General features: G+C 39.8%; 1 protein-coding gene across 1 annotated transcript in view; it reads left to right on the top strand.

Moving 5' to 3' along the window:
- The first annotated feature begins 12,684 nt into the window (after positions 1-12,684).
- KDM7A (lysine (K)-specific demethylase 7A) overlaps positions 12,685-17,119 on the top strand; it is a 69,758-nt gene continuing 65,323 nt past the window's right edge. Inside the window, exon 1 of the mRNA XM_011941565.1 lies at positions 12,685-12,719. Within this exon, the coding sequence (XP_011796955.1) occupies positions 12,685-12,719 (35 nt within the window). The remainder of the gene's footprint in view (positions 12,720-17,119) is intronic.

Below are 17,119 nucleotides of genomic sequence, written 5' to 3'. Positions count from 1 at the left end.
CCACCGCGCCTGGTCTATCAGTTAGTAATTTTAAGTTTGACGTGTACAGTAAAATCATGAAGTTGCGAAAGCTGGGGGATCTTACACCATTATAGATGATTTGGTATTTTTAATGTGCAAAAACTGCTGTCAGGTGAGTATTCACTATTTCACAAAGAAACTGGAATGTGGTCCAGTGTGGACCTTTTGATGAATACAGTATCCCTTGAATACTTTAATATTAATAAATATTAAATGGCTCACACCTGTAATCCTAGCACTTTGGGAGGCTGAGATGGGTGAATCGTGAGGTCAGGAGATTGAGACCATCCTGGCCAACATGGTGAAACCCCATCTCTGCTAAAAATACAAAAAATTAGCTGGGCATGGTGGCACACACCACCTACTCGGGAGGCTGAGGCAGGAGAATCGCCAGAACCCAGGAGGCGGAGGTTGCAGTGAGCCAAGGTCGTGCCACTGCACTCCAGCCTGGGTGACAGAGCGAGACTCCATCTCCCCCGCAAAAAAAAAACAGAAAAACGAAACTAAAAAAAGAAAATAAAATGGTCATGGAGATGTGACCTGGAGATATTTCCGTTATCTAGAACCCTACAGAATAGTTTAAAAAAAAAAAAACCAAAGGTCAGAACATGAAACTGTTTTGATAGCATTTTAACTGACCTGGTCAGTGATGGTGTGGGACCACTGGTATCCTTGAAACAGGGGCTTTCTGGCCACTTTTCATCGATGGCTTTGGAAACTTTCTGTGGCGACCACATGGGAGCTTTCCCCTCCAAGGACTGGGTTTGTGGGTTCATGGGTTTTTCCTCTTCTGTGTGAACTGCTAGAGTGCCTCACCTGTCACATACGCTACAATGTAGACGTGTGGTTAGTCTTTTTCACTTTACTACTTTTTGAAGGAATCATGGGGCACAAACTATATGCAGATTATAAGAATTTTAGTCTTTTTACATAATCTAACTTGTCACAGGTCTGATTCATATTCCTCTCTTACATTCTTCCTATTTTGGTACTTTTTTAAAGGCTAACTTTGTGTGCCTGATGTTTTGAGTCACTTTCTTTTTTGTCCTAGCCTGTCCTTATTTTCTTTATATCAAAGAATCAAAGTTTTCTTTAGAGCCCGTGGTGACTGGGTGAACACAGTCCCTTCTGTTTGGTTCAGGGACATCTTTCCTCATACCTGCTTTTCCAACCATCCAAATGCCAAGTAGTTAGCGCTAGACTCGACTCCCTTAATTTTTCTCTTCTTATCTTTGGCTTTGTGGGCATCCAGCCTGTAGTAGGAGAGGTCATACCCCAATCTGAACTTGATTTCTCAGTTTTCTCATTCTTTATCCCTTAAGCAATTGATTATTCTCCAAAGCTCCGAAGTCTCACACCGCTCTCGCTCAGGATCACCTGTTGGGGCCACCCATCTCTTCAGGAGTGTTACCACCTGAGCCCCAGGGGAACTGCTACTTGATTTACCCATGGTATTACATCCTGATAAGCCATCATAAAGTTGAAAAATCCTAAATCGAACCATTGTAAATTGGAGACTGTCTGTCCTGTGCTTATCTCTTGCCGGTCTGTGGAGTGTTTTGTTTTGCAGCCCTACCCCTCACCCCAGGGCGGCAGCTGCTGATTCAGTCACCACCTCAGACCTTCTGAGAAGACAGAACAAAGAAAGACCCTGATACAAGCTTCTTCGGACTTCAAGTAATGTTAGGATATGAGTCACTTTTCTTCTTTCCTTCCCTTCGTCTCCACTGCATCAGTGATTTTTTAGTTTCGTTTGCCACCATCACGTGTCAGGCTTTCATTGGCCACTATCATAGTTTCTACCATATCAGTGTAACACTTTTGAACTTAATATTTTCTTTAAAACTGCTTTAAATGGATTTTCGTTTTAAAAATTTACTTGCCTTAAACAGAGGTATCTGCTAAATCGTGTTAGTGATGCTCACGCTACATTTTAATAGGTATAAGAACATATATATTTATTGAAATAAAAAGTATTATCTAAAATGTGCACCTGTAAGATTGTCAGAAGGGTAATGATGAAGGATAGGCTAGTAGACACAGAGAAAGGGTACAGGTTTTTTTTTAATGGAAGTCAAGGATTGAAGAACTTAAATAAGCAAATGAGAATGGCTATACAAAGCAGGAGGCTCAGCAGAATTTGTCCCACTGCCAGGACAAACTTCCCTGGCCTTCAATTTCCCATAAAGCTGCCCTGTTGGCAGTGATAGTGCTGATTGCATCTGGATCCCATCAGGTCCAGCCATTATTGTGGCTAACACAGGTCCTGAGGTCCTCTTGATTCCTCCCTGTTTTCCTGGTGACATTGCCTATTCCAGGGATGTCAGAAACTGCCCACAGCCTCAGGACGTTCCTCAGTATGAATAGCAAGATTGGGTGAATTGATGATCAACTTCTCAGGAATCTCATCTTCCTAGCAGGCCTCAAGCCTGCTTGAAGTCTGTTCCTCCAGATATGCATAAAACTACACTTTGGGCCAAAGTTTGCCTTAGTGTTGAAACGTGTGTTCAGATTTAGGAAATTCCTGGAAACAATTTCAAGAAGAAAAGGCAACTGCTAAGTCATGTAGATTGTGGTCTTTGGTGTAGTTGGAAATTATCTTTAGGTGTATTAGATCCCATCTACTCATCCATTCAAGGGCCTGGCTTCAACAGTTGTATCCCTACCTCATCATTTTTTTTTTGTTAGCATGCCAATTGTATGCATATATCCTTTATTTTAATTTTTAATTTTAATTTTTTTTTTCGAGATGGAGTCTTGCTCTGTTGCCCAGGCTGGAGTGCAGTGGCATGAACTTGGCTCACCGCAATCTCCGCCTCCCGGGTTCAAGCGATTCTCCTGCCTCAACCTCCGGAGTAGTTGGGATTACAGGTGTGCCACCACGCCTGGCTAATTTTTTTTGTATTTTTAGTAGAGACAGGGTTTCACCATGTTGGCCAGGCCAGTCTTAAACTCCCGACCTCAAGTGATACACCCACCTTGGCCTCCCCATGTGTGGGATTACAGGCATGAGTCACCAAGCCCAGCCTGTATCTTCTATTAAAAAAACAAAAACAAAAATCCTTTTCTTGACATTCCTTTTCAGCTGCAGCCCTGTTTCTTTGTTACCTTTAGAGCAAAATTAATCAAGTTGTTCTTACTTGCTGTTTCCAGTTTTTTGGTTTTTTTCTTCTCCTAGGAAACGAGCGAGGTCCCATTTTCTCTTTTACTCAATCCAATCAGGCTTTCATCGTTACCACTCTATTGAAACAGTTCTTTTCAAAGTTATCAGTGAGCATCACCTAACTTGGCATCTGGGGAACCCCTGTGCTGATTTTCCTTCTGCTTTGCTACCCCTCCTTCTCAGTTCTTAGTGCAATTCCTTCTCATCTCCCTGATCTTTTACTGCTGGGTACCCCACGGTAACTCAGTAGTTTTTCCAGCACTCATCTGTTTTCTTTCGTAGCTCTCTCCCCTGAACTCTAGTCTTGAATATAAATTGTCAACTTCAGATCTCCACTTGGATGAATAGTAGGTTGGCCAACCTTGAGTGTATGCAGAATCAAACCCCACAACTCCCTCCCTTCTTGATCATCACTGCTGCTCCTGTAGTCGTCTTCATTTCACTTAATGGCAGTCCTTCATGTTGTTCAGGGCAGAATCTTTGGAGTCATCCTTGATTCTTCTCTCATAATCTGCACTAAATTCTTTGGCCAAATCCTGTTCGCTTACTTTCAGAATCTCACTACTACTGGTTGCCTTCATCACTATCCTTTTGTAAGATGGGCTTATTGAAGTAGCCTCCTACTGGTCCCCCTCCATCTGCCGTCCAGAAACCAGAGTGGTGCTTTTAACATGTAAGTTGTAAGTCAATAGTTAAATGAACTTTAATGGAACACTTGTCCTCTTGAGGAAAAAGTCTCTGAAAATTCCCTGCTCATTGCCACAATTTCTTCCTTCCTTTTTAAATAGTTCCTGAAGTACTTCTGTCTCTGTGGAACGTCTCTTAAGATAGCTAAAATATTTTAATCCCTTTTGCCAAAAAGGCTATTGCCCTTTTTCCACCTGCTTCAACATTTCAATTGTTGTTATTATTTTTTGAGACAGAGTCTTGCGCTGTGGCCCAGGCTGGAGTACAGTGGTGTGATCTCGGCTCACTGCAACATCCGCCTCCTGGGTTCAAGCAGTTCTCCTGTCTTGGCCTCTCGAGTAGCTGGGATTACAGGTGCGCACCACCACACCTGACTAATTTTTTTTTTTTTTTAATATATTTTTGGTAGAGACGGAGTTTCGTCCTGTTGGCCAGGCTGGTCTGGAACTCCTGACCTCAAGTGATCCACCCACCTCGGCCTCCCAAAGTGCTGGGATTACAGGCGTAAGCCACCACCCCCTATCTCAATTATTTATTTCTTTGTTAATTAATTAATTAGAGTCTTACTCTGTCGACCAGGCTGGAGTGTTGTTGCATAATCACAGCTCACTGCAGCCTTGACCTCCCAGGCTCAAGCAGTCCTCACACTTCATTCAGCCTCCCAAGTGGCTGGGACTACAGGCGTGCACCAACACGCCCAGCTAATTTTTAAATATTTTTGTAGAGTCAGAGTCTCAGTATGTTGCCCAGGCTGGTCTTGAACTCCTGGGCTCAGGCGACCCTCCCTCCTCGGCCTCTCAAGGCCAGGTTTACAGGCATGGGCCACTGTGCCTGGCCTCAGTGTTTTACATAATGGTCCAGTCTCTTAAGGGATTCATGGTAGCTGAGCCTACCCTAGTTCAGCCTAAAGCTGAGGCTACCCTCAGCAGTGGGACAAAAGAATTCACCGATTTTATTCATGTCTTTAGAACTGTCACATAGTGAGTTGCTAGAAATAATTATTTTTCCCTCCGGAGAATTCCTAAGATCCAAAGATGGTTCTTTTCCTCCTATACAGATCAATTGTGGATTTCCTCAAGTTGAACAATTTTGTTGTTTATCTTTGTTCAGTAATTAAGTATTAAATATTACCCAAGTATTATTTACTTAACCTGTACCTATTTACCTATAACTATTTATTATACCATTTTGTGTATATTCTTGTTCAGTGTTTATCCCTGAGAGGATGCTGGGCTAAGAGAATAGAGAAGATGGTGAGTATGAAGATAAGCATGTCTCTACAATAAATGTGAAAGTTAAGGGTGTGTGCATGAGAGGTTTGCGAGACTAGGCTTGTACATATGCAGCAGGCTCTGTAGGAGCCCCACCCGGATCCCCTGGCTTTCTCTCTTTCCATCTCTGTCTCTGTCTGGGGAATACTTCTTGCTCAAAGCACCTTATACTTGGAGGAGCCCAGCAGCTTGTACTTGAAGCAGGTCTGAAATGCTGGGGCATTATGCCTCTGGGATAGCCCTCATCCATTATCTAGTGGGAGATAGTACATAAATACCTAACTTCCTCTCCCTTTGGGTGGGACCTTTCTGAAGCCCCTTATACTTAGTCTTCCAAATGTCCCCAAGGCTACCTCACTTTCTGAGGCTCACTTTTCCATTCACTTACCAGTACTTCCAGGGATTACTTCCCATGTGAATGCCTGCAATCCCATCTCAGGTTCTTCTGCTTGAGAGGAACTCCAACCTTAAACCAGTAGGTAAATTGTTAATGAAAAGAAAGATCATAAGCAAGAGATACGGGATTTGAAAATAGAGTTTGGATTTCATTGATAACAGATTTTTCACATGATGATAGTGTTTGTGTCTTAACGCCTGTATAATTATATGATTTCATTTACCTATATCTGTGTGCAAAATGTGTTATGAACATGGCTGTCAAAGTCATTGAATAGATCTCTGGTCCTGCTGCCGTCAAGGTTATTTGTGATATGATTTTAATTTGAAGCTGTTTGTTGTTGTTTTATTTCTCCCTTCCTTTAGAATCCCTTCTTTTTCAAAACACTAGAAACCTCCCATTATGGTAAGTAACCTTTTGCATGAGAACTGTTGCAATGAACTGTTAACATTTTGCAGATTAATTGGCATATAAGAAAGCTAGCAACCACTTTACCATCTTTGGGGAATGATACGGTCTACCTAAATAAGATTTTCCTATAACTGAAAGTTCTACTTGTGAAGTGTAGCTGTCCTCAGAAAAATTACTTAGGAGATTAAACTGCTTTAAATAGTGTAGTATTCTATTAAGAGCATGTCTGTCAAAATCCTTCTAAAAAGAGTTGACATATAATTTCGTTGACTAAGTATCATGGACCTCAGTTATCTTCTGTGCCGTGTGGGCTGCTGGACTGTTTGTGTGCTAAATTGCCCCACACCAGTTGCCATTTATCGATAGTGTTTTATCTCCTTCCTTGCGATTCTTTTTTCCTGTTGCCTGTTAGTCTGCTTTGACCAACTTCCACTGTCTCCTTCTAATTTTGTTTTCTTAACTAGAGCAAAATAAGATTTCCACGTGGGATTAGGCAACAGGTCTTCTTAAATTACCCACTCCGTATTCTGATACAATGGTGACAAAAGGATGACCCTAGCCAGGAATGGAGTCAAGCTGTGCAAAAGGGATTTGGCAAATATCACTTAAATAAACCTGACAGGCAAGTTTGGAATTTTTGAAATCAGAGTGCATGTGGTGCTAGATTATAGCTTTGAATTCTTACCCTAGGATAGAAGCTATGCCTGGTGGGTAAGGGTAGCCCTGGCTTCCAGGTAATTTTATTTAGAAGAAAATCATATGGCTGGCTTGGAGATATGTTATATCTTGCTTGTTATGTAGGTCTTGTATTTTGATCTACGTAAGAAGATTTGACTCAGTCATTAGACTTCAGCCTAGAAAGTGCCCTACAAATACTTGTTAATTATGTTGTAATAAGGGTAATTGGAGACAATTTGTTTCTTTTGAGGTTAAAAAGATAGTTTGAGAAAGTTTTAGTGTGTGATCAGTTATTGACTTCTTTGGTTCATATGCATTCATTAACATGCTTTGTTAGGATTCAGAAATGCTTGGTAATGCTGTCACCATTTTAGTCCCCTGTGTTGATAAGGGGGTGGTTTTACTATACGCTTGGTTTATTGGTACTTTGTACCAATTGTAAAATTGCAAAACATTAAAAATGTTTTAATTTTGTAAATTTAAATCATAAAATTGTAACAGTTACAATTATAAAAACAAATTTATAATAAACTCTTCACAGCCGGTAAGTCTGAAAATTAGCTTCTAAGGCAATTTTCCAAGGTGGAAAATAATAACCCATGAAGTGTTTTGTGGGGGAAAAATAAGAGAGAGAGAGAAAGACCTGAGGTTGGGTACGGTATTTATCACTTATGCTTGATCCCCATCATGGAAATTCACAGTGCTCATCAACTTGCTGAATTCACTGAGAAGTATTGCTGATAAATAAAGGTGATTCAATCTCAGCCCAGTGTCTCCCTTATGTTTCTCTTATGAACTGTGGAATCTTTTTTGTGAATAACTTTGACTCCTGCAGGACACTGTTTTTTGTCTTTTTTTTTATTTTATTTTAAGAGACAGAGTCTTACTTTGTCTCACAGGCTGGAGTGCAGCAGTATAGTCATAGCTCACTGCAGCCTCAAACTCCCGGGCTCAAGCGATCTTCCCACCTTAGCATCCTGAGTAGCCGGGGTTACAGGTACATGCCACCTATACCTGGCTAATTTTTTAAAACTTTTTTTTTTTTTGGTAGAGACGGGGGTCTCATTATGCCTAGGCTGGTCTTGAACTTATGGCTTCAAGAAGTCCTCCCGCCTTAGCCTCCCAAAGTGCTGGGAGTTTTAGACATGAGCTACTGTGCCCGTCCAGGGCACTTAAAAAAAAATGCTTTTTAAGAGAATACTAGAGAACCAGTCCTTGCTTTGCAGGGTTCTGGTGTGCACTGATTTCAGTTACCATTAGATAACAACACTAGTCACCCAGGATTCAAATTTCAGTCACCATGGTCTGTTACCTATGAATGCATAAAGTACAGACTCTTCTGCCAGTTCTTCAGTATGCAGATCAGAAATCACTGCAAAAATAACAGGCACGCGTCTGTTCTTCAGTTTACACACAGACAGGAGAGTGTGTTATGCTGCCTCCTTGTCTCTCAGTATAAACTTACATGACCTGTTAGCAAAATAGATAATCGAAAGTGGGAAGTGGCCAGTAAAGATGAAACAGCAACAAAGAAACAAAAAGTGATAACTCTGGAAGTAAAATCCCATTGAGCATAAATGGAGTAATAAAATAAGTAACTGACAATGGGAACGCTGCCACTGCCACCATTTGCGGAACTCTAGACAGACAGCCAGAGGCGCTTAGTGAAGGCAGGCTAAATGTCATAATGTTTTAAATTATAGTGTACTAAAGAAGTATTAGTTTTACTATTTTTTCATATCTCTATATATTATACCAACAGTAAGAGAGTTCTTAATGCTTTGACAAACATTTTTAAAGATCCCCAGAACAATTGTAATTTCCCCCATTGATTATTAAAATCACTTGGCGTGATTTCAGCTTGCATGGTTACTTTTATGGTCCTGCTCTACCATGCAAAGCAAGGACCGCCTATATTTTTCTTACATTTGCCAGTCATCGATCATGTGACCTTTCTTGGAAATTAAGAATTACAAAATGGCCAGCACTTTGGGAGGCCGAGGCGGGCGGATCACGAGGTCAGGAGATCAAGACCTTCCTGGCCAACATGGTGAAACCCCGTCTCTACTAAAAATACAAAAATTAGCTGGGTGTGGTGGCACGTTCCCATAATCCCAGCTATTCGGGAAGCTGAGGCATGAGAATTGCTTGAACCCAGGAGGCAGAGGTTGAAGTGAGCCGAGCCTGGTGACAGAGTGAGACCCCGTCTCAAAAAAAAAAAGGAATTACAAAATGGACTTTGAGGAACCTGTAATGACAAATTATCTTTTGAATGGATCCAACATGTGAATAGGTTAAAAATCCTTCTTACACTTCATGTACTTTACATATTGCCCTGACTTTTATGTTTTGAAATAGAATGGTACAGAGCTTGCTGTTGACCTTTCCTGGCAACTCAGTGCCACCTATTTTGCTATTGATGGATACTTCTGATTTGTAATTGTATTGGAATTCTTTTTTTTTTTTTTTTGAGACAAGAGCCCTCTGTTGCCCAGGCTGGAGTGCAGTGGGATGATCTCAGCTCATACTGTCACCTCCGCCTCCCGGGTTCAAGTGATTCTTGTGCCTCAGCCTCCCAAGTAGCTGGGATTAAAAGTGTGCGCCACCACAGCCAGCTAACTTTTGTATTTTTAGTAGAGTTGGGGTTTTACCTTGTTGCCCAGGCTGGTTTTGAACTCTTGGCCTCAAGCAGTCTGTCCTCCTTGGCCTCCCAGAGTGCTAGGATTACAGGTGTGGGCCACCACTTCTGGCCATGCATTAAAATTCTTTGAGATCTCTGGGTCATATATAAATTTCCACGTAGGATATTTGTTACCAGTTATGACAAGATTTTTGTGGTTCAGACCCCTACTCTAACTCATCGTTCATCAAAAATGAAAAAGCTTGCTAAGGATATTAAGTTCTCTTTAGAATGCTACCTTAGTTTCTGTTCCAGCAGAGAGGCCTTTAATATGAATGCTTTCTCTTGGCTTGACTTGGCTTGGTTTGTAATGTGTTTATTCCCCTTAGATGCAGGCCCTGAAGACTATTTATGAGATGAGAAAGGTTAGTAGGAAAACTAGATCTACTTGATTTGCCTTAGTTGACTCTTGTCCATTGTAGTTGATTCATCACTAAGTGTCCTAGATATATAAGTTTTTGCTGTTATCTTTTATCCCAGGGTGTGATCTCTTATTCCTATATATATTCAATCTTCTATAGGTTTCATTAGGCCCTAGAAAATGTAGTTTTCTCTTCTATACTTGCAATGGGAAATAAAACTATCAGCTGGATTGGAGTGTTTTAGATGATTATTCATTCATCTTTAAAGATCATATTTATTTCATTTATAATTCATTTGTCTTCTTCTTTTACTAGAAGAATGTCAGATTCCTAATGTCAGATTAAGATAGGGACATTTAGGAACTACATGAAAGGAAAAGTAAATGGGCATAATATATACATTTGTGATGAATAATAATACATTTGAATAATATATACATTTGTTTCTGTACAAGAGGATTATACTTGCCTGACTGTGTCCTTTTTCATTGAAAAAATGTGTGGACATTTCAGAATAAATTCTTGAAAGAAAAAATAATCAGTTCTATACTTTTCCCCTCACATTCATTTTCTATCCCTTTATATTTGCAAAATTTATATTTAAATGGGCTCCAAGATGGTAGCTCAAACGAATGTCTCCCTGATGTTCTTGGCATTCCTGTTTTGTGTCAGTCAGTAAATATTTTGTGAGAATCCACTGTGTAATCAGCTTTAGGTAGATCTGTGGGCAGTGGGAAATTCTGAATTAAATATTACCCGTCTTTAAGAAGCTTAAAATCCAACGAAGCTTTCATAGGAAGACACTGTAAATTTGGTGTCTCACTAGCCATTATGCTAGAGTTTTAGATCAGTAGTTCCTCAGTGCCATTTCTCTGCTGAGATTGCTGCAAAAGAATCACCTGGGGAACTTGTTAAGAACAGAGATTATTGTGGCCTGGCGTGGTGGCTTATGCCTGTAATCCCAGCAGTTTGGGAGGCCGAGGCGGGTGGATCACCTGAGGTCAGGAGTTCGAAATCAGCCTGGCCAACATGGTGAAACCCCATCTGTGCTAAAAATACGAAAAATTAGCTGGACGTGGTGGCTCATGCCTGTAATCCTAGCTACTTGGGAGGCGGAGGCAGGAAAATTGCTTGAACCTGGGAGGCGGAGGTTGCAGTGAGCTGAGATTGTGCCATTGCACTCCAGCCTGGGCAACAAGAGTGAAACTCCGTCTCAAAAAAAAAAAAAAAAAACAGAGATTATTGGGCCACACTCATTAACTTTCCCTGTAGATCAAAGGTGGGGCTCAGGAATGTGTTTTTCTTTTTAAAAATAAACAATGTACACTGCTGATTTCAAAAGATATAGAGAAGGTTCTATGGTGAAAAGCAATTCTCTTCTCCATTCAGTATCCATTCAGTTTTCTTTCCCAGAGGCAACTGCTGTTACCAATTTCTTGCATGTCCTTCCAGACATATACCTTGCCTTTACAAACATAGGGATGGGGGGATCACATACAAACTGTTAATGCACCTGGCTTTTGTTGCTTTACAGTAAGCGTCTCTTGGAGATCTTTCCATATTCCTACTTACAGAGCTGCATCATTCTTTTGAAAGGTTGCCTTGTAGCAGCTTATAAAAGCTCTATCGGGGATTCTAACGGACAGCCAGGTTTGGGAGCCACAGATAGACTGAGTGTTAAAGGGATTTAGAAAGTTTTCGTGTTAATTTCTTATGTTTTGCACTTCATGAGGAACTGGACTCAGTAAACATTTCATTGTACTTCTTGGTACTAACAAGCTTTTGTATAATGTTTCTTCTTATAGAATTCGTCAGTCAAAAATATGTGAAGGTGGTAGGGTGTATTTGTTTCCGATGAGACCCTGTGTGGTGGTCAAAGCAGCTAGAAACAGGAAGGTTTTCCCATTTTCCATCTCTGGGCTCAAGGTGCTTAGTGCTGTTTCACCTTTCCTTAGTGTTACGGGAGGTGGGAATGGATAGAGAAGAAGATAGAAAGCAGGTAGTAAATTACACCATAAAACTTGCTCTGCCAAAGGAATTATTTTTCTCTATGTGTCTTTCACTCTGATACCTATATTTAAGAGATGCATATAAATATTCACATTTGTTGTAGAACTTCACGTACATACTGTTAACGTATTTACACACTTCAGATATATATTATGGATAGCATACTTGTTGCCTTTGTTAACTTAAAAACATTGCCAGGGAAACCTTTATGAAATTGATACTGTTTATCATCATGGCAAGTTTTTTCTTCCTTAAGATGAATTACAAAGTTCTTATCAAATTCTCACATCATGTTCATTTTGGGATGACATTTATTTGCTGTATCACAGTTTATAAATAAAAGAATAGTCTTTATCTCTATGAAAATAGCAGATATACTGGGAACTGTTTGTATCCTAATTTCCTTAGTCTGTGTAGACATTCCTCATACCCAGCTAGCTAGGCAGAAAGTAGGCTGAGGAGTAAGAGAGTATTAACTTGAGAGTTTCACTGTCCTGTTCACCACAGGACAGTGAAAAGTAAATATATTTAGCTTCTTGAATATTTCAGAAATGTAAAGCACCTCCTTCTTCTTTAGAACATTCTAATAAAAATTATTACCTTCATGAAATAATGAGTTGTGCTTATGTAAGGATGCATTCACCATTTTCATTTGCAAATGGTTACTTTGTGTCCAAGATGTCAGGCAGTAAAGAGCAAAATAACAAGAATTTATGTACTCGAAGCAAATAGTGTATCACCATACAAATCATATTGCTGTGTATATTTCACATATTCATTGTGGGACAAATTTAATTAGAAGCTTGTCAACAGGAATTTTAGCTTTTTGAGGGGTATGTTTTGTACCATTGAGTGCACATCTTGGCTCTTCAACGCCTTATTTCCTCTCATGTTCTTTGATCAATTCCTTTTTATACTCTCTTTCTCCCTTCACCCTTATTAACATAGATTCTTTTAGTCAGCTGGTTGGAAATAACTCTGGAAGCCCTGGGACAGTTGGAAGCATGAGCCCTGCTGTTGGAGGTAGGAAAAGTGAACCGTAAGTGAACCTTAAGAGATTATTGTGAACCAAAGGAATTTCGTGCAGAGTATGCATTTAGTTCAGACCCCTTAAGCATATAGTGTGCCACTAAACGGTTTTAATGTGTCAATTATATAATCTTCACAAAAGTGGAAACATGCCATAAAGAAACATGCTCAGTTTATAAAGAAAGCATTTAATTTTGTGGGAGCAGTTTTATGTCAGCAAGAAAATAATAGAAGTTGGGTTTTTCTGAGCCACACATTTAATCATACATTACCAGTTTGATTTTTCACTGGAAATAATTCATATAAATTATAAATTTTTACCTTAGCTGATATCTGGTAATGAAGTGATATATCTCAGGGTTAAAACATTGTATAAAACTATTAACAATTTAAAAGTGAAAATGCCAATTGGCATCCTAGTATTTTTAGTAAGAATGTCAACTTATTAAGCCGATTAGTAAGCCTTATTTTTACTGGCTAGCAAAATAAGATTTTTGGACAACAAAACCGTTGTTCTATAGTTTCATTCTAAGCCTTTTATGTATATTAATTTTCGTAAAAATCATTTGAGGGAGTTGCTGTTACTATTTCCCATCTTTACAGATGAGGAGACCAAAAAAAACCAGATAAAGTAAGTTACCCGAAGTCACACAGCTTACTAAGTGGGTTAGCTGGGATTCTAACACAGGCAGACTGACTCGAGAGAGAGAGATTTTTCTCAAGTCCACCATCTGAAATTAATTAAAAATGGAAAACAAATTCCCTTTTTTTTTCTTGAAGCATAGCCGTTTGAGCCTGGTGTGTGCTCTGAGGAGACATTGAAGAAAAAAGATATAAAGCCCAATCACAAAAGCCTAGTTCCTGTTTGGGTTCAAACCTCATAGCTAATAAGCTGTTGATCAGGGCATTGTTGGCTGACTGGAACCTGGTAGAGCCATGGTAATAATAATAATAGCTGCTGTTTATGACTTAGTATGTTTACTGTGCCATTGCTTATTTACTTACTGTAGGCTTAGTCCCATGCTTTACATACTGACATACATTGTCCTGCTTAATCCCAGGGGAATGCCTGCTCCTCAGGCAGATGAAGAAACTTGCTCCAAGTCAAAATAAATAGAGCTGGAAATCAAGTCTTTCTAATTCTGCAATCTGTGCATCCCATTGAAGCCAGTTGATACTTGTTTATCTGGTTATCATGGAAGTAGTAGACTGAGGAGACCTTGCCTCTCCTATAGCTGTTGCCCTAGACCTAAACTGACCCCAGAATCAAGATAGGAAAGGAAACATGAAGAGCAAGCTGTCAGCTATCCTCTGTATTCCCGGAGTTAATTCACCTCAAAGGCCACTCCCCATCCTCCTTTGTTAATAGGACTTTAGGGGTACACAATGACTCAGTCTTCTCATTATGTCACATGTCACAGTGAAGAAATTGAGTAGTTAGGTGCTTTGGATGAGAAGGTAAATTTCTGATACACAGGTGAAAACTTGAAGCAAAATTTCAGATGTATGAATTTCATTACCACAGCCTTCTGCTGTCTAAGGAAAGATGAAAGTTGTACTTTACATGTTGAAAGATTTTTCCCTTTTTATCAACTGTTGCCTTTAGTTCCTGTAGAAAATTCTTTAAAAAATACAAACAGAATAGAATTTTTAAAAACTTTGCTACAATGTATTGGTTTTCAAGTAAGGTTGCAGCACAGTTAATAGTCAACAAAAATTTACTGTGATCATCTGGTACTTGGTATTGTGAGAGAAATCTTGAGCTCAGTTCAGGGAACAGGGTATAAAAATTGCTCAATATTAAACAGTGTTAGGCCATAAATCAGTGGAAATGTGTTTGTTTGTTTCTTCCCTACTCTTTTCTTTTGATAGGAAATGTGTATCAGTAAAATGTCAAAGGACTCTCTGTGGTGTGATTAAGTGAAGTATCATCAAGGAGGAGGAATTTGGGGCTTTGAAGACTAGGTAGTGTAAGATTGTTCAGTGAAGAATGGGGAGAGTATCTGAAGCAAGAGGAATATCTAATGAAGTCCACTGACAGTAAGATCTGAAGGAATTTGGCCACCCACTCTTCTAACACCAAGAGTAGAGCATATAAATGAGAGTATTATCCAAGAGGAAAAAAGAGAATGTTTGGCTGATCCTAGGGAATTTCGGTTAGTCATTAATTCAATTCAGTTCTCATCAAGTGTCAAAAAAAAAAATGCCAGCTTAGCAACAATTTCAGAAGATTAAGACAATGGAAAGTGCTAAAGTTGTCACTGCCCCACTCACCAAATGGCAGTGAGGCTGTTGTATAGATGGAAGCTATTCAGCAAAGGTCAGATTGTCACCCTGTAGGAAAACACCTCCCTTGTGCCCTCACACACAAAGTGGTCTAATAATCTGAACATTTTGCTGGTAGGAAAAAGTATGACAGTCTGTATATGAAGGAAAGTTTTACAAGAGAAATAAATGGAGTGGAAGAGACTGAAGAAGGTTATGTGTCCGGTTTGAAAGTGATTCTTAGAAAATTTGCTTTCAGAGTTGTGCGTTTTGTGTGTCCTACTGCATTTGCTTTTAACATATCTGTTATAGCTATCATGATTCTAGCAATTTTTTAGTAGGGAGGCAGTGAGTGAAGGGTGGAGTGGGTGATCTAGAGAATGGGGAGAAGTTATGCCTCCCTCTGAGAGAGAAACGGAAGTGTAGGCAGTAGTTCTTTTTGGTTCCTTTCAAAGACCTGAGGTAATTCTTGGTTTAGGAACGTTAACTTTCTGTGTTTAATTTTATTTATTTATTTATTTATTTATTTATTTATTTATTTATTTTTTTGAGACGGAGTCTCGCTCTGTCGCCCGGGCTGGAGTGCAGTGGTATAGTCATAGCTCACTGCAGCCTCAAACTCCCGGGCTCAAGCGATCTTCCCACCTTAGCATCCTGAGTAGCCGGGGTTACAGGTACATGCCACCTATACCTGGCTAATTTTTTAAAACTTTTTTTTTTTTTGGTAGAGACGGGGGTCTCATTATGCCTAGGCTGGTCTTGAACTTATGGCTTCAAGAAGTCCTCCCGCCTTAGCCTCCCAAAGTGCTGGGAGTTTTAGACATGAGCTACTGTGCCCGTCCAGGGCACTTAAAAAAAAATGCTTTTTAAGAGAATACTAGAGAACCAGTCCTTGCTTTGCAGGGTTCTGGTGTGCACTGATTTCAGTTACCATTAGATAACAACACTAGTCACCCAGGATTCAAATTTCAGTCACCATGGTCTGTTACCTATGAATGCATAAAGTACAGACTCTTCTGCCAGTTCTTCAGTATGCAGATCAGAAATCACTGCAAAAATAACAGGCACGCGTCTGTTCTTCAGTTTACACACAGACAGGAGAGTGTGTTATGCTGCCTCCTTGTCTCTCAGTATAAACTTACATGACCTGTTAGCAAAATAGATAATCGAAAGTGGGAAGTGGCCAGTAAAGATGAAACAGCAACAAAGAAACAAAAAGTGATAACTCTGGAAGTAAAATCCCATTGAGCATAAATGGAGTAATAAAATAAGTAACTGACAATGGGAACGCTGCCACTGCCACCATTTGCGGAACTCTAGACAGACAGCCAGAGGCGCTTAGTGAAGGCAGGCTAAATGTCATAATGTTTTAAATTATAGTGTACTAAAGAAGTATTAGTTTTACTATTTTTTCATATCTCTATATATTATACCAACAGTAAGAGAGTTCTTAATGCTTTGACAAACATTTTTAAAGATCCCCAGAACAATTGTAATTTCCCCCATTGATTATTAAAATCACTTGGCGTGATTTCAGCTTGCATGGTTACTTTTATGGTCCTGCTCTACCATGCAAAGCAAGGACCGCCTATATTTTTCTTACATTTGCCAGTCATCGATCATGTGACCTTTCTTGGAAATTAAGAATTACAAAATGGCCAGCACTTTGGGAGGCCGAGGCGGGCGGATCACGAGGTCAGGAGATCAAGACCTTCCTGGCCAACATGGTGAAACCCCGTCTCTACTAAAAATACAAAAATTAGCTGGGTGTGGTGGCACGTTCCCATAATCCCAGCTATTCGGGAAGCTGAGGCATGAGAATTGCTTGAACCCAGGAGGCAGAGGTTGAAGTGAGCCGAGCCTGGTGACAGAGTGAGACCCCGTCTCAAAAAAAAAAAGGAATTACAAAATGGACTTTGAGGAACCTGTAATGACAAATTATCTTTTGAATGGATCCAACATGTGAATAGGTTAAAAATCCTTCTTACACTTCATGTACTTTACATATTGCCCTGACTTTTATGTTTTGAAATAGAATGGTACAGAGCTTGCTGTTGACCTTTCCTGGCAACTCAGTGCCACCTATTTTGCTATTGATGGATACTTCTGATTTGTAATTGTATTGGAATTCTTTTTTTTTTTTTT

This window comes from Colobus angolensis, unplaced genomic scaffold, assembly GCF_000951035.1.
Source record: "Colobus angolensis palliatus isolate OR3802 unplaced genomic scaffold, Cang.pa_1.0 Scaffold2, whole genome shotgun sequence".
In the NCBI taxonomy this organism is placed as follows: Eukaryota; Metazoa; Chordata; class Mammalia; order Primates; family Cercopithecidae; genus Colobus; species Colobus angolensis.
The sequence above is the reverse complement of the archived record's forward strand: the minus strand, read 5'-3'. Positions and strand labels throughout refer to the sequence as shown.